Below are 19,563 nucleotides of genomic sequence, written 5' to 3'. Positions count from 1 at the left end.
TTACGATGATTCTAGGAATCGATCAAATGACATTCGCATCGTTAAAGAAACGTTTCTATCATGATTTCAGCGTACGTGACCGATGTCTCGGTACGGCTCTTTTGATCGACAATCAATATTATTCACCATTCAATTTATCTCAAGATTTACGTTCTCTTTGTTGAATTCCTTGCAATTATCATGGGATCTATGTAAGGGTAATGTCATGCAGTAACAATGATGATTTATAAAACCGCCTTAGGTCACTTTGGCAATAAGTCATACAACTTGAGATTGATTGGCGAGCTGGGTTTGGTAGCTAAAATCTAAATAAGGAGTCATTGACAAAGTATCAATAAAACGAAATTTATCACCAGCGGTTCTTTAGAGCGAAAATTATTATTTATATTGGCTAGGACAGAAGATTTTATAACATTGTAAGCGTTTTAACAGTTCATAAATAAGAAACGTGTGAACTCGTCGGCTGCATCTAAACGGCTACTAGACGTATGGGCGATGAGTTAATGAATTCATAAGTACCCGGAGCTTTCAAATAAAGCCTTATACGGCGCGTGAGTGGACATGTGGATGGCGCCAGAGGTTTGTCATTCTCATTATAGAGTCAAGGAAAATCTGAGTTAAGTTAATTAGGCAGAAAATGCGAATTAAGGCCAATCCTCTTAATGTAAATGACTCTTAAGTGACTGGTATACTGCTGCCATCTTCATTGGATTTAATTTTGCAAAGATGCTGTACAATTTCGAAACTACTTCTAAAACAAATCAGAAACAGATTGCTCGGTACAGATTGCACTATTATAAAAATAAAAAAGATTTATGGTAGGTACATCACGAAGCGCCAGCATGGAGTTACCAAACAATATTTTCATTATCGGAACAGATCTAACACTGTTGGTATTAGAAAATTATGGTTGATATCAATAAATGAATCATACAGATCATTGAACCCTTCCGAAAATGGAATCGTGTGAGAGAACGTGTTCATTTGCAAAGGAACACGATTGGTACTATATGAATGGAAGCTATCACTGCGAGTCTAATACTTCAATTAGTCTCATATGCCACTCCAAAGCCGAGATAGCCCTGACATAAGTCGCCAAATGTAGCATGCTGACTGCCTTGTCTTTCTATCTGGTATGACTAACGCACACATTCCCTGTTGTAACATAGACACAACCTGCGAGAATTATCTCGATCGAGTTCGTACTACCACAGAATAATAATAAGTACTACGTGTACTACAGCAAATTAGATTATTTTCAAACAAAAAGAATATTGTTTGTATTTTTGAAGTTCTGTAAATATGTCCACTAAATGTTATGAAAAGAAACAAAATTATATTAATCTAGTGGTAATGGAAAGTATGTAGGCTACTGACTGATAGTGACGTAATTTTTAATAGTGTAAGAAAAGTTGAGATGAAATGAGCGAGGCCCGTGCCCTGTGAATGGTAAAGAGCTTTTAATAATAACATCACATTAAGTATCAATCAAGCATCAGGAGCAAGACGGTCTCAAACATCGTGTTTACACACGTCTTTCTAAACACCTCCGTAATCCGAGTTGACTTTTGACAGTTGAATAATGAATGAGTAGATAATTACTTCACTGTGTGCTTACAGAAAGTTCTCATTCACATCAGAAATGTTTTATGAATGACAAATAAGAAACCGCCAGATGCACGAGGTACTTGCATTGTAAGTTGCTAACTCATCTACAAATAGTAATTGACATTCCGTTTTCATTTTTGTTAACATCTCAAATTACATTTTTTAATTCATGTCGGCGAAATCACAGACCATAATCAAAAAAATTATGGAAGCTATTTAACTGACGATAAGCTTTCGAAGATCGATTTTCTTCAAAAGATACAATTCCGATTGGACTTTCACGAAACGTAAGACGGTTACTTTAAGAAGCTGCGCAGGAACATTTACATTGAGTTATTGCTGCCAGAAGCGGAAATAAATGTTTGTAAGGTATGGCTACGTAAAATCTCTGATAATAATAAGTGATGATGATGGTATACATCCAAAAGTCTTTAAAGTCAAGGTAAAGTTAATAAAGTACTCACATCTGGATGTTCTTTGACTGGCACGTATACTTTTTCTGTGAGGGTGGTGACCATGCCTTCTGCTTCTGGTAAGACGAGCGGTTCTTTCTTGACACCGTTTATTTGGAATAAACTCGCTCGTACTTTTGCAATTTCTGAAAATGAAATGTTAATACTTAGTTACAATACTAAAAACATCTTCATCGAGTTATTTTACTTTTACTATTTTAAACACAAAATAAACAACAAAATAGTAAATTTGTTTTAAACTGATGTTAATAAATTAAATCATAATAAAGTTGACACGAACATAAGAATTCCTAACGAGTATTTTACAAGTTACTAATTCATGTGTTGTAAATTAGATGATTACGCACGCACACAATAAATATTAAATTACTGCGCATGTTATTTCATAAAACAAGCTAAAGCCTTTTCAGAAAGAAAATTTTTAATTGAATTATTTCGAAGAAGTTTGCGTACAAATAGTACATGAAATGCATACTTTGTGGTAATAAAATTAATCAGCAAATTGTTTCAAATTTTATTCTTTAACCAATGAGATATTTTTCCTTTGATTGGCGTTACTTCAAAGTAATTTTCCTGTAACTATTGTGTGAGCTATAAAGGCAGTCTGTCGATCGCCTGAAGGCTATACGCAGATGGTTATGACATCATTGACAGAGGTATTATTGATAGATTATGAGCTGCACCTCTAATGATACGACACACTGTCATCTACTAGCCTCCCGCCTCGAGCTGATGCAATAGATATTCTCTTTGATGGTCCTCGTGACTGAACATTTTGAGATAAATCTCACAATTACTTAGTATAAACATCAGGTTAAAGCCAGTTGGTAATTTGCCTGGAAACAGTGATCTTCTAATCACTAATGGTAAAAATATTTAATACTGTTAACCCACATCGGATTTCCCCTCAAGGATTGCTAAGTTTGGGGTCACATTTTATCTACCTTATCCAGATAAAGACACGATGACTCATTGGCTAATATCCGGACTGCGTAATCAGTCGACCATCTGTTTTTGCTTCATGCATAAAAAATGTGTCAAGTCTTAACACGAGTACAATATAACCGGGTCTACTGTGACTGTTCTGCTGTTTAAATCGCAAACAAGATTTCTGTACGTATGTTATAATAAGCACACTTTGTACACTACATGGACAAAAGTAATCCGGTTCCATTTTGGTTAAGGTTATAATAACAGTATTACGGTACTTTCATCAAAGTCGTGTCCAGTTTACAAGACGGGCATCTGTTATTGTGCTTACAATTGAGTCACACGGGATCGGAATTACTCGTAGATGTTGAGGGCGGACTAATCAGTTGCCAGATGCTGCTTTCTCTAACGTTTCCCTCTTTAACATGAGTGCTAATTCGATTACTGTGGATTCGTTAATCTGTGTAGCAGACGATACATGTGCCGGCGCACGTTTTGCCTCACCAAAGTGGGCCCAACGGGGAGTTGGCGACAATGCTCAGCTTTCACGCCATATAAGGGTGGCCGAGTGAGTAAACAAGCCACGGGTCCATGTGACCACCGATGGATTATGTATTTAATTGCTACCTTCTCGCGCATATTGATGGTGGAAGATTTTTAGGATGGAAAAGTTTGGCTCTTAAAGGTAAGGAATTGCAGCGCATGTTTGATTTCTTGGTAAATGAACCTCGATTTGCAGACGCTTCTTTGCAATGAATCGTTTAATTTATTAGCGGCATTAAAAAGAAAGTGTGATAATATAGGTATCACATGATCAAGAGTCAGAACGGTACAAAGTAACTTTTAACAAATGAAATGTTTTAGAAATCCAGCAGCAAATTAAACACAAAAGAGTTATGTATTTTATTACACTTGAAATATGTAAGATTGAAGTTGCATTCAAGGGCAGTAATAATTATAATAATGAGCAAGACAATATAATTTTATCACTGATTATAATTATTTATTCTGCTGATGATAAAGCCATTTGCGAGAATAATTCATGATTCTGAGATGTTATGATAATTACATACGCAGACATCATTTAATTTTGTATTAAGTTTGTACTTTATGAGGCTATATTTTAGTCGTTGGATTCATCAAGTCATCGAACTTTGATCTTATGTGTGCATGCAAGATAAAATATCTAGATTAATAAAGTACTTGCTCAATTTTGTTTAGATTTCAGTAGGACATGTATTAGTGTTATCATAATGTTTTCAATCATCTATTGTGTCAATATGTAAATAGCTGGCGTGATTTATAATTTTATTATGAAGTAAATAAAATAAAACAAGTGGATACCGGTTATAAACGATAAAACATTTATAATACTTTTGTAGACATGGCCTTGGAAAACTATCCATCAGAACTTCACATTGATAGCATTTATCAATTTGACGGACTGAGAAACTGGTCAACTGCAAGGTTGCGTCAAGTTTAGAAAAAAAGCCTTTTGAAATTTGTCTCGAGACGCTGACGGGTGTCGAAACACTTGTAATGGACGTCCGAACAATACGGCATATTGTGCCGGCAAATGAGTCTTCCAAACAAAAACAAAGGCCGTACATAATAGAGGCACACGAGACAGGTGATACGAGGGCTGTCTGTACGTCACTCCACTTATGTGGATTTGATTAATGTACGAGTTTGACATGAACTAGATCTGGGTTGTCGCCTGATGAATCTTGCTCAATTTGACACGACATTGCCAGCAATTGATGCTTGATTACAACTACAACTAACCGATAGACTTTGACTCCTCCCATTTGCACCTGTTCAATCGAAGACTAAAATGATCTTTGTGATTAAGTACACCAATGGTAAAGTAGCATGCAATCGTGTGGTAGGTCCTGGCAAAACAAAAAGTCGTCGCTCGCGGTGGTCGGCGTTCTAATTTTTAATAGACTCTGAACATGTCTGCTACTTGCCTGGCTAAGATTCTTTACAAAAAATGAATACTACAATGATAACGCTTCACCGGTACAAAATCCCGTTATAAAGAGGTCAGAGAATAAAATTGAATGATAAATTGATTCCGACGACTTTTCAGCTGTTAAAATGCTTTGATCGTGATATTGATTAAACTAGCACATTGAAATTATACGATGGGATAAAATAGTTCAAAGATAACATGATAAGGGCTGAGAAGCCACAGCTTAGTTAGATCACTAACAAGGTTTAATTTTACTATTTACTCGAGTTACTGCAACCGCAATAGCGATCATTCATTGCAGGTAATTCTAACCACGCGAACCTTGCTTTTAGTGGGATTACTAAATGGTATCTTATTACTTGTGTCGTTAGACTTGCATTCAAATGCAGATTACTTGGAATCCTGCAGAAAACGACGATTTAAATGTTGGTTTAGGATAAAGTAACGCAGAAAGGCAAAGCGGTGCTGTAAAATAGTTGAAAAGTGGGTTTGCTTTTAGATCTAGTAATAAATAAAGTAGAACAATTTTACTCAGAAAGAACCAATAGTTATTTATTGTTACAAATATCTACCTGCTATTCCGGTCCTGTATCGTGAAACAATATAATTCAACATGGAATTGGACAAGCATTAAATTTGCACTTACACGGTTCTAGATCAACATTTGATTGGACAGTTTATTATACAGTTTTCTCCCCTGAGCATTGCGACACTGAACTATCTACTGTTAGTACTGTTAGTAGTACTAGTTAATGCAATGCGATCTCACTTCTATTGTCAGCAGTAACAATGGTACAGCCAGCGTGTCGCTTTGGGTCATAATCCCTGTCTCCCGTATTCTATTCTAATACACGTCATACGTAGGCAGAGACTTATAAGGAAGAAAGATAACAACATCAACGGAATTGGAGAACGTGATTGGATTCATTATGCTGTACGAAGACATTCTGTTGAATTCTAAAAGACTATTTGTAAGAGTAAAATAAAATTGGATTCTCAAATAAAATATATTTGATAATGTTAATGCAATAGCAATTTTCTGGCACACTTCACCTTTGGCTTTGTGATTGTAATCTTTGAAATGAGATTGAATTAAAAAAAAATACAATTTTTGATAAAAGTAAATTCACATTTCAACGAAAAATATAAAACAATTTATTCATAGCGAACGTATACAAATTACACGTATTCCTGAGACTTGCAAATGAAGTGATAAACGCAAAGCATAACAAATTCAATGTCAAAATCACTCTCATTTTCAGATTCATATTGCGGAAACGATTAACTCTTTCATCACCGATGTTCCAGCTGATATTTTGTAATTTAACGACGCAAACGCAGTCATAATAACGTGCGTGGCACGCCGGTCGTGTTGTCTAGACGAAGAAATTACAAGGTGGTGCATTAATTACAGCTGACGCTGCCATTTGGAGCATAAATGACTGAGATTCATTCATGTTTGAGAAGGAAGACCGATTTATCATATCAGTCCAATCTTCTAATGTTAATAAATTACAATTTGTTGCATGATCTAGCAATGACATATTGCAGCAGTATGAAATATTTCCCAGGTCTCAGTTCAGTGGGTGCACAATTAAAACCGTCGGGATTTACTTTCCGTCTTCGCTACAAACATGGGGTGAATTTAAAACAATGTAGTTTTAGAGGGAATATTCACACGACGAGCGACGATGCGTAAACGCCGCGCTACGGTTAGTTTGCGTTGGCTGACTTGCGTCGGCGAACTACAGTAACTTGAATCACGCAACCAATAACATAGATACATTACCAAGTTTAGCAATCAAGAAAAACTCGTGGATCGAATTACTGTCGAAAGAACAAAGACTGGCTTTTTTAAAAATCAAAATCAATCATTTTTTCTTTTCTTACACTAATTGAATTTGTAAATTTTGCTCTTAAAAGTCTTACATTGTCATGTGATTGATTTACCCAATATTACCAAAATATTTCTTAGTAGAAATCCTAGTTAGCGGTACGAATAATTATGTAAAAGATACAGCGTATTGTAAATTCAATTGCACCAAGTAAATTGATTGGAGATATCTGAAAAAGGTCTTTGAAATAGTGGGAAATAAACAGTCTCGGTTTTCTAAATATCGAGGGAACTATTGTTGCATTGTGTTCGCAGACATGTAGCAATTTGTACTCGAGATACAGCTTGACAAATTAAATTAATAAGAAATACAGCCGGACGTCGTTATCTACGATCATTAATGACAATAAAACAAAATGAAGGTTAATTATAATTTAGGTAACAGTATAAGAACTCGAAGGATATTAGTCTGAAACAGTAGCTGGCAATATTAACAAAGGAGACGAGGAAAAACGAGTAAAGGGTAACCCGTCACGGTCATCAAATAAGGATGGACAACGAAGCTTGGATAACGAGTCGACAATAGATTCATACAAGTTTTAGACGACAAAGTCAAAAGTAAACAAAATAATTTTGAATAATTAATGTAATGGGTTGGAAGTAAAAACATAACGACTACCAATAAATACACAAAACCATCTACTAACAGTCTTAAATGATGAATGAAAGAACGATAATTGCGAGGCAGCAGCATTAAGTCATGTTGCCGGCACAGTAGCCTCGAACAATAAAGCAGATCCGACTGTTGTATCAGCGCGCCTAGACGCCGTATCGGCGACGTCGACGTATATTGTTGATACAAAATGCAGCTGGAAGTAAGTAATTGCCGACGGCCATGAAAACAGAGCTAAGATTTCTCTTTTCATACTATTCTTATTTTCATACAATGCCTGTATTTAGAAATTGATCAGATATTTACACTACGAGAAGACATACAACATACCTACAATAAAGCTAAATAATTTACATCAAGATTTAAAAGGAAATGTGAAATCAGAAAAAGCTTTTAGGTCAATACCAGAGGAAATTTCCTGTCGTCCACGTCAAGGGTTAAACGTAGATCTATGCGCAGTTGCATCCATTAATTATGTATGACTATGGTTGGAAGTGTGAAGCGGATGCACAGCTGTCCGCGTCTATAAACATCAAATAATCCGACAATTTAACAAGAAAAGCTGAATGAAGTAGGTACACAACTCAACAAATATATCGAGACTCCGATTCTACGACCTATTTGACCTAGATACACATCTGTCAAAGCTTATTGTTCAAAGCGGTTTAATGACATAGGTTAGAGCACAACAATAACAAGTAAATTACAACATTAAGGTAACGCGTGGGATGGATGACTATAATTCTTCTTAGAAAAGTGACGAAACAAAAATCGATGACTCATTTTTGACGAACACATGGTGCACAATGTAAGGATACGTTTCAATTCATACGATGCGCATTACAAAACGCTAAATGCATATATCTCTGCCAGAAGCATTACAGATATTGGTAGCTTATTACGAAACGAACTCAAAATGGAAACCAGTTGGAAATGTCAGCGCGGAGTGTCTATACTATGTGATTGAAACGCTTTTATCATGATATCTTAATCTATGTAGATTCTTAGGGCCTTCCTGCTTATATGGTCAGAGAATATTTATGAGCTCAAGATGTATAGATTCAAGTTACAGCGAAGGCGATGAACAACTTGTAAGACAAAGTTCTTCACCTGATTAACCATAGAAATGTTATAATGCAGGTCCAGCAATAAATTAAACGGCAAGATTTATCAGATCCATGTCTCGAACTTACATAAATATTTACGAACGAATACCGTTTTTCGGTTAATGTTATGTATGGTAATATTCACAAAACTGAAAAGAAGGATATAAATCTCCACTGTATGGTTACAACCTACTTCGCATTTCTTGCTTGCCATCGGCTATAAATATTCCTTAAAACACATAAAAGACAAAAGTTAATAATAATTATGTGACGCAAAATTGTAGCTTATGATATTGTTTAAGAAATTAATTTCATATTAAGTACAACCACGGACAAGTACTTACAATCGTTTAAAATTTTTATCAATTTTCCAATAACTGGTCTTGGTGGAACAGCTACTTTTACGGCGAGTTTCACAAAAGTTAACGGCACCTTAAGTGCGTACTTTTGCGAAGTGCATGATAATACGGCCTGAGCATGAGGTAGTGACCATTACAGAATATCTTTACAAATATGAAGAGAATAGAAACATGTAAACTGTCCAAGACTGTTTGCTAGCGAATGTGTTTTCGTGCAAGCTGGACTTAGATTTACGGCGCTATTCGTTAGAATTTACGCGTGTTCGACTCGAGTAAATAACAGTGCCAGTTAAAAGCGCCTAAATGTGTCGAATTTGAAACCGGACCAATGGGCGTGCGTTACGCGGTTGAGTTTTCAGAATGCAGGCCACGTCCTATACTATTTATTCTCTGAACACTATCCGCAGTTGACGGTTCTTTTATTATAGCTATAAAAGCAGCTGGAGTAAACCAGAGATTTTCGCTGATTTATCGTCAAATATTTATTTTTCACGGTTTACGTACAACACGGGTTCACAAATAGAGCGCGGATGGTGAGAAAAATATGGTTTTCTTTCAAGTTTGAACAACGGTGCCAAAAGTTGACGCGGCAGCAATAACTTTTCGTAGGTATAGTAAAAATAGCTACTGCGCATGGTTTTGTGTGTTGTGTGGCAGTTTGCAACTTTTATGCACCATTATAACGTTCAATAGGTAATAGAAAGTTTATTGCCTCCGGTATGGTGTCCACGAAATATTAGTGTCAGAAGGAAGGTATAAATGATTAATTGCGCAGCGCCCATACAGTGTTGTTGTAAAGGAACAACATTGGCTTTCGATAGGCGTTTCGGGGACAATGAGTGAGGCCCGTCAACGTCAACACCTACTTACAGTGGGCAGAACACTATTCAATGAGTCTTTGGTAGGCGGGCCTCGTAAACATCAACAAGTTGCAGACAGAACAGTAGAACTTGTGTGATAAGCGATCAAATGTTTAAATTGCAGAAGAAGCTGTTCAACCGGTTTATAGAATAAACATTATTAATGACCTTAGGTAGGATATTAAAAGGTTTAAATTCAAAGGATGGGCTTCAAAATCACCGACTTGATCACTGATCGCTAGAGCGATAGCGATCTGCAATCGTTGGTATTAACAAATATGGGTTTGCAACTTGCTGAGGCTGGTCTAGAGCAAACATTTGCCGACATGAGCCAACTGCAGCAGCTCTTGGCACGTACGATCGACTAATGCCTGTCAGCTCGACCATTCATAACACATTCTTGGTGTGGTCAGAGGCAACGCCCCCAGCACACGATAGCGCTTTTGTAGAATACAATGTTGCGGCTGATGTATCTCTTATCGTATAAGAAGCCAAAATAGATTGAAAACAAAATTTTGATGGTATCTTTTAGACCAGAACTTCAAAATATCGGCTAAGAGACCATCTATGTGGTGTACTAAGTATACTTTCAGGATGTAGTGCCTATAAAAATACTAGCTGGTGGTTAAACAAACTCTAATATTTGCGTGGAACACGATAAGAATGTCGGCCCCTCAGATATTTATTTTAAAGATTTTTTGGTCTTAGTGTAAATAGATAGATAATAAGAAATATGCAAACGCTTCTTTTCAAACTTTTTTGCAAACCTAGTCCATTTTTTTCTAAAAATACGTCCATTGTATGAAATAAGTGAACTAAACCTAGCATGCAAATGTAAATAAGTATGACGTTGGTGTAAGACAGGCGCCCACGCATCTCAACTTAAATGACAAGGTACAACAATGGACTATAATTGTTGCAAATTCGCATATACTAAAACTACATAAGATTCTACAGCCTGATGTGCAGTCGTCCGTGAATGATCATCGAGAGGAACATAATATTAAACAAGTTTATTAGGAGTTTTATGGGGAATTGTTTTTCAGTTCTGGTACAAGGTAAGAACACGCAGTGAAACGACGGAATACGGTCTAGTTTAAAAAAATTAAGCTGGCTTTTAGCATATTATACCCGAACAATGGAAAAAACTCACTTGTAGACAGTAAATAAATTGAGACCCAAAATTGGTCTTAGCACGTTACTATTATTACTAAACTAGCTTTCCGCCCGCGGCTTCGCCCGCGTGGAATTTTGTCTGTCACAGAAAAACTTTATCGCGCGCGTCCCTGTTTCAAAAACCGGGATAAAAACTATCCTATGTTCTTTCCCGGGACTCAAACTATCTCTATGCCAAATTTCATCAAAATCGGTTGCGAGGTTTAAGCGGGAAAGCGTAACAGACAGACAGACAGACAGAGTTACTTTCGCATTTATAATATTAGTTGGGATAAATAATAAAGCATAAGGACAGAGTACGCGTCAAGTTGTCACTGTGTATCTAATTTTAGTAATGAATTCAGTGTCCCTAACCTAGTATAAATTGGAATGGTTTTAGATTTACATTCCGATCCTGAGTGGAGTCAGATTTTGCGCAAGTAATATCTGCAGATTTAATAGCTAAATCTGATAAATAAGTAGTAATTGATAGTACTAAGTATTATGTTCCCGACTCAGAGAATTAACAAGAAAACTTTTCGTAATGATTAAAGGAAAATGTCGCATGCAATAGTAACCAAGGGACAATGAAGCATGTCCGATGAACGACGATTTGTTATTGGTCAATTGTATACAGAACGCCAAGTTTCAACATCGCACAAGTGTTCGATATCTATTAAAAAGAAATATCATTAGCAAACGGAGAGATATAGCTGAGAATAGATATTCGCATGAAATTGATTGTATGCTAAATTGGCATAGCTTAGGTGCATCTGAGCTTTTGCTAATTCACGCCTTGTGTGTAAGCGCCCCTGGCGCTACTAAACAATAACACACTAACAGCATTTTGAACAATTAAACACGTTGTTAGATTCATTCATATCTGATGCAAATGATGCAAATAAGACCACGTATTATGCCCTTAAAAGAAGCTTTGGTCCATTGCATCACATTCATACCCATATTGCGCTGCTCACGCGCACTTAGTTGACATGCGCGACGCTGCGTCTTTCCATTCTATACATAGCCAGAACGCAAGGGTGTGAAACTAATCGAGTATAGTTTGGATATGACTTTTTTTACTAAGCTCCTCCAAACTATACACGACCAGTACGCATACGCTGCGTACTGCTCGCGTATACTTTGTAGTGACTTAGGTCAATTATCTTCCTCCAAAATATACACCGCCAGTACGCATACGGACTAATCATGTATGTATTGTAATAAGTGCGTGATTACAATTTATACGCGAGTAGTTGCATGCTAGTCATTTTGACTTATTGACCTCTCTTTCTATTACATACTAGCTTTCCGCCCGCGGCTTCGCTCGCGTGGAATTTTGTCTATTACAGAAAAACAATACCTATCGCGCGCGTATTTGCTCACCGTTTAGACCTACCCTGGACTACGACAAACATTTTAAAACCAAAATCAGCTCAATCGGCCCAGCCGTTCTCGAGTTTTAATCAGACTAACGAACATCAATTCATTTTTATTTATATAGATAGATCAATTCATATCTGCGTGTCTACTTTAAACATTGAATCATCTTTCGACACGTGTCATTGTTTTGATAAAGGATTTTTTGGTGTTTCTTATTCTGCCATAGAAAAGATATTTGTTTTGGGGCTGATATTTCACCAATTGTAGGTATGGAAATATGTCAAAATGATTTTGTTCTTGAGATAAAAGTTAATAAATAAAATAAATAATAAATAAATATCCTTAGACATTTTACACTGCGCTTCTAGTCCCAAACTAAGCAAAGCTTGTACTATGGGTACTAGACAACGGATATAAACATAATTAAATACTTTTTTTTGTAAATACGTACTTATTATACATAGAAAACACCCAGTCCAATACAAACAAATATGTTCATGCACACAAATGTTTGTACTGTGCGGGAATCGAACCCGCTACCACTTCGAACCACTACACCAAACGGCCGACAATACAAACCTAGCATTTAAAGTCTCGCATAATATTGTATTTAATGCGCGTTGAACTTTCTTCTCTCACTCTCTCTCATATTAATTAAATTGTTATTTAATTTTAAATCTACCTAATCAATTTAATTTCAAAAACCACTTACAATAGTGTTAAAAATCTAGATTTATTATAGATTCAGTAAAATAAAAATATTTTATGTAATAATATCAAATAAATGTAATTTTAAATATAGTTCCATATTTTACTGAATTTTACTAAATCAATATCAACTAAACACACTCTAGTCAAGTGTAAGTGGTGTAGTAGAAACTAATCGAGTATAGTTTGGAGATGACTTTTTTTACTAAGCTCCTCCAAACTATACACGATCAGTACGCAAAATTCGTGTATAGTTTGGAGTCACAGATTTACAAACAGGCACTCCGAAATATACACGAGCAGTTTCCTATGGGTGCGTTCTGGCCATGTATAGAACGGAAAGACGCCGCGACGCTTGGCGAGTGCTAAAACTATACGATTAAGGAAAACGTAACGAGAGGTAACAATGACTATTTTGCAATATAGTGCAATATACATTCAATATTCAATAAGAGTTAGCCCTTTGATCGTTCCGATATTTATTTCTTTACACACGCGCACATTTACTATTTTCATAGGTCTAACTTAATGCCATTGTTAATTAAGCTATTTTTAGAAAAATAATTTAAAATATACCTACACTATCTAAACAATCATAATAAAACAAATAATAGAATAATTATATCAAATAAACAAATTAATCAATTGCGTAATGTAATGAATATGTTACTGATTATTATAAAACTTTGGATGCTCATTTACACCTAATTACTTTTCCGCGATATTAATTTTGAAACGTTAAAAATAAATTATTTAAATCTATGTCTAGCTACTATTACTGGACATTAATATTGCTAATAATGTTATTGTCCTCTAATTGTTAATTTCTAGTAAATTACGAGTAAGTTTGCAAATATCAAAATACAACTTGGCTATTTGCCTCAATTATTTACAATTTTAAACGCTGCACAACTGATAAGTCTTCAAGTTATAAAAGCCTCATTTGGATCAAGCAAAGCAAACAAGCAAATTTTAACTACATTAGAGGAGCGAAACCTGTACCATTTGAAGTAATTGAAGAAATATTAGTAGTGTTAATAAAAACACACACTGAAACCGGAGATATTGTTATTCAATTACAATGCAACAACGAGGTGTTGAAATTTCTTATAACTTTAACCTCACGTGGGTCTATTGAATTTCTCACCATCCGAATACCGGTTGCTGCCAGTCGAGTCTTACCTGAAAATAATATGCCATTGTTATTAAAATGATCAATAATAACCATATATTATCACCGTAGGCTGTTAACTAATATTCAGTTACCGTTAATGTTGAGTGGAGACATGAAAACACACACATTAATATTCGAATGTTTGCTGTCGGTGTCACCGCTAGTGAAGAAGCTCTACGGACACCGAGATTTTTGGGGAAACAGGTTTTTAATTGGATAATAGCCCTAACCAGCTTGTGGTTTTAGTTAAATTAAGTTTTCCCAGTTTAATTCCCGTGACAAAATAAATATTTTCAGTATCCAAGTGTTTGCCATTTACGGGCGTTGGAAGTAGGACCTTAATTTGTGTAAGTGGAGAGAAATGTTGATTGCGACTCACAAGTCTTGTTTACTTTTTATCTTACTGCTGAAAGAAGAGTAAAGTATTTCGAGTGGAATATATTATGCAGGCCAAGTATGTCGACGGCACATCAGATGGTTCATTTTTGTTGCAAATTCAAACCTGTTACAACTACGTAAAGTGCTTTCTTAATATGCCTTCGTTTGTAAGTTTGTGAGAGTCTTACTTATTTTAACTTTCTCAAGCCATGGGTTTGATGATGTCGTTTTCATCTCTGAAATCTCAATGTATATCGTGCACCATTTTTGTTTTTAATACAAAGTCGATATTTGTGGATAGAGAAGTAAAATATCTCACTTCGAGGGAAATGGTGTAATAAAAACGCAAAAATAGCCCATGTAATGTGTTTGTTTATTGTAAAGTCGCCAGCACACGACTCTACATTTTTGTTGCAAAATCGCACTTATCACACCCTTATTAGATTCTTACTGACTCTTCGTATCGTAGGTTCCGTTGAATATAAGTCGCACTACCCGTAACCTGCATACTAACAGCAACTGTAAGTACTGTTATGAATATAGCAATAAATATTCAATACGGTAAGTATAGTATAAAGGTGACAAAACATTTCAAAGCGCATGTTACTGTGCAAGAATCCTAATTCAATAATAAAGAATACCACGAAAAAAATATGTTGCACAATACTGACACTACACGCGCAATTATATTTGGCATCTGCATTTACCAAAGTATTTTTAAAATGTTTTTCGAATGTGACACAGAAAAGATTTTCCAGTTTATTAGGAATAGAAATCTTAATTTAACAATGACAATGAATTTGCATTATTGGGTAAAACTTCTTCGTGAGATACTTGCAGTTGGTATGTGGCTAGCATATGATGTAACGGCAGTTTGACACCACTTAGTATTTGTCTGGCAATGCCTACTGCAAATCTGCAACTGGGTACTTCGCCCCGTCTGGAGTTACACCACTGAACAGAACAGATGTCGTAAAAGCCAATTGATGAAACAGTAATATTTCGTAATATCGAATGCTTTAAAATCGAGACTTAGTGGGAAATTGGGAAACGAGATCAATTAAGCGAATTAAGCGGAGATGTAAAATGAATAAAGACGGTCACGGTCGTTTTAGTTAAAAGTTCATAATCAATTTAAGACTTCGATGAACAATCGGAGCTTGTGTCGTAGGTTTTGTGAACTATTTTTAGATACAATTTCAAACTTTTGCGCCCCTATCACAATTAAAACTGGGAACAACGGATCTCAGTATATTATGCAGGTCGTCCATTCGTTCGTTTCGGTTGAGGTGCTACAGCCGTGGTCACAAACAGACTTGTCACAGAAGACCTCAGACCCTTTGTTCTCAGTTTAAAGAAACTTGGCCGCATCAGACCATAATACGAAAATAATAAAGGTTTCACCATGAAACATGACCGTCCATGTATCTTCGAGCATTAGCGAGTCTTGGCAATGCGCTAGAAAACATCGGTATAATAACCGAAACTAAACATACCCCGCTTAATAGCTTTGTTTGTGACGGACATTCTTCGATGGTGGTGACGACTCGTTTCGTCACGATACACACTGAAAATTCGATTTAGAGTTTTGTGGCACGCTTTTCTGTTGTAATTACTGTTGCGGGCACATGATGTTATGCGGAACATCGTAAGAGTTGTACCGTATCTTGCCCGCTTTGATTTTAAATATCGATAAGACCCTGTAAGATGGAGTATACGCTGTGTCTGTGGTATCGATAGAAAAATTGGCTTCAGTTATCAGCATCAAATGTACTATCTAGATTCTAGATAGATGGACCATCACGATAATAAGGATGAAAACAGCCCAAGATTTTATTCGCACTGTAGAGTATGGAGTTATTTTTGATAATAGTTATACCACTTGTGATCAACAAGACCGTCTGGCTTTAATTACACGTCATAATGTCTTAGGCTATTTATTAAACTAATTGGAATTATATCAGTATAGACTGTTATTAAACTAGACTTTAAGCTACGGTGTAGAATTTCATTACTATCGCCACTGCCAATACTTACAGCACGTTCTGTTCCTACTGTACTATTCACGAGGCGCTAAATTAGTATCATTTATAAATGTAGGTACTTTCTGTAAGCCTCTTTAAACGGTTCAAATCTATTTCACTAAGAGTACGTGTCGAAAACCTTTATTTATTTTGGCATTAACGAGGGTGCACGTACTAGATCGTAGTTGGCCAGACTCCCAACAGATAATATAAATTCAACTAGGCATTTCTATGAAATTATTTTGCAACACAATTCACTAGACTCTATTATATTAATAATCCGATTAAAATATTAAAACGATTAAGAACCTACGAACGAAGGGATACATTTAGATTAATTATGTAACATTAAAATATAGTCGTATTTATTTAATTGCTCTTGGAGACGTGTTAATTAACAACATAGTAAGACTCATTTAATTTCAAACGGTAGGTGGCACGTAATTTACGAGCTAAGTTTAATTAATTACTTACATTTATAAGTAAACTTAAATAGTTTTTATCGTATTATTATTTTATTCGGCCTAAGACAATTAATATGTCATTGTAATCAACGAATCAAGTTGGTGGTTGATTGGACGGAAAGAGAAACTGCGAATATCAGTAAAAGAATTTAAGTATAAAATAAAGCAATAGAAATAATATATTCTACTTACTCGTACAAAAAGAAAAAAAAAACTGACAATGTAACTATAGAAAACTAAACAAAAACAATTTCCGCGCAGTCAATTAATGAATTTATTATATCAAATATTTACAATTTTCATTCCCAAGACAACCCTTTCAAGTGATAATAGAACAACAAAAAGAAGTGTTAAATCTGGCGCCGGCGTTGCTTTGAGTTACATCACATATACAATACGTTTATTATAACACCAACTGACCTACGGCCGTCAAGACATCATCTCACCTGACACTGAGTGGAGGCACATGTTTAGGGTACGAGACCTCAATATATTTTTTTTCATTTCTATATCCTTACTATGTCATTAGAACTATGACTTGCCTAATTAGCGGTCAAGCTGTCTACCCTGGCTACGTAGGACTTGCAGCGGTGGGAATGAGAGGTGGGAATAGTACCGTTTTTCCCGATTGTAAGCTAAATCAGAAGTCGAAACTTAGCCTGCATTTCATATTTTACCTAAGCACGGAATGCATAATTAAACTGATGACTGATTTCAATTGCGAAAGCATTAGCAAGAAATGCACAATTAAATTGCTGATTACATTTGCAGATTCAATTGTTATTACCTTCTTTATCGGAGTTCCTACTACTTATAGTGCCTACTCGTTCTTGTGGAAATAATCGTTTACTTACCATCAATACTTAAATTCTACTTAGTTTATACTTCTAGTTAATAAGCTAAACGTTAAAAAATCTATTATTTAGGACTCCGCTAGCCATATTTTTTCTCAAAACAACGTCGAACGTAGATTCAATTTCATACTTTGTAGATTTTTCTGTGATTGGTCGAAAACGTTGAAATTCAGCCAGTCAAAAGCCTTTATGTATGCTTGAAATACAATCGAGTTTTGAGTTCTGTAATTCGTGGTTATTGGTAGGTACTAATATACGCCCATTGGTTTTAATGCCCATGGATACGGAACCTCACATGAGTGATCTTGAAACGTGCTTGCCTTTCTTTATTGATTATAGGGCAAAGGAACACGTCGGACCACCCATGGAGGACGCAGCACCTACTAATTGAACTTAGACACCATTGTCCAAAGAAGTTCAGAGGTCTTTCGATTACATGCCAATCAAACTTTTTGTCAAAGGTGTCATCACTCAAGGGATAGTGAAAAAACTTGAAATAAATTAGCGATGTATCGAAGATTATTAAATCATCGAGTCATCATTCGTCATTAACGACAATAAAGGCAACAAATGAGTTTGACACTTGGCAAATGAAGAACTAGAATTAGCTAGATGGTATATCCTTATTATTGATAGAAGAAAGAGTACGATAAATCAAACCGCAAAATCAACAGTGGTTTAAAAATCAAATTAAACAGATTACAACACGGACCTTCCTCAAGCACAAAAAACTGCTGAACGACAAAACTATAGCAAATTACTGTTTAATAGATGTGATTTAATAAATGAAATATCAATCAAATTATCGTTTTATCGCAAACAGAAGCCTATTTGCCCATTCGCTGAGCAAACATTAATCTTTACGAGACGGCTAACAATAAGTTGTTTAAGCAAATAAACCATTAAATGCTCATATTTATTAAATAGTTGCTGTTATTTAAACGTACTTGCACCCACGTTATGTCATCTATTTATTTATAAATATGAACAACGATGGAACATTAAGCAGTAAGGTACATAAAATGTTCAAGTGCCTACTTAAAACAAGAGGAATTATAATTAAAACAGATCTGGAAGTTTTGAACGCCACTTCAGTTGGTTCGCGTAGAACGCCATTACGTATGGTTATTTAAGTCGGCCGTTACAGCGTATTCAAAAGGTCACCTGACTTCCATAGTCCCAAACCAAAATTATAGGTTGAAAACATAATAACATAATTTTCTGTATTAACAACTGTTGAACTCTAAACAAGACGGACACTGCAATTTTCCTAATGTAGATTAAGGTGATCTCTTAAATTATGCTGTTGAGTTTAAGTGCTTACTTAGTATTGATTTTTTGTTCGTTAACTAGCAGGCAGATGTTGCGTATATTTAAATATTGACGTTTTTGTGCTCTGTTTCGATATTAATTATGGTGTAGCCATGAAAAATTTAATGCAAAGTAACATTAGCCATCCCACACAAGTCGGAACTACGCGTATTATTATGAAACCGTGGCACAACGTGACGGCACTTCCTAAACACTCTTAAGAACATGCAACAAGTAGGCATAAGACTATAAAATTTTGTTGCAAAAGAGCATCTATTCCAATTACATAAGATG

At 35.5% G+C, this 19,563-nt stretch overlaps 1 protein-coding gene across 6 annotated transcripts in view; it reads right to left on the bottom strand.

Moving 5' to 3' along the window:
- LOC135076909 (protein held out wings) overlaps positions 1 to 19,563 on the bottom strand; it is a 69,035-nt gene that overhangs the window by 26,456 nt on the left and 23,016 nt on the right. For all 6 annotated transcript variants that reach the window (XM_063971422.1, XM_063971425.1, XM_063971421.1 and 3 more), the window contains exon 2: positions 2,073 to 2,206. In XM_063971422.1, the coding sequence (XP_063827492.1) occupies positions 2,073 to 2,206 (134 nt within the window). The remainder of the gene's footprint in view (positions 1 to 2,072; positions 2,207 to 19,563) is intronic.

The sequence above is a fragment of the Ostrinia nubilalis genome, chromosome 12, assembly GCF_963855985.1.
Source record: "Ostrinia nubilalis chromosome 12, ilOstNubi1.1, whole genome shotgun sequence".
NCBI classification, from domain to species: domain Eukaryota; kingdom Metazoa; phylum Arthropoda; class Insecta; order Lepidoptera; family Crambidae; genus Ostrinia; species Ostrinia nubilalis.
The sequence above is the reverse complement of the archived record's forward strand: the minus strand, read 5'-3'. Positions and strand labels throughout refer to the sequence as shown.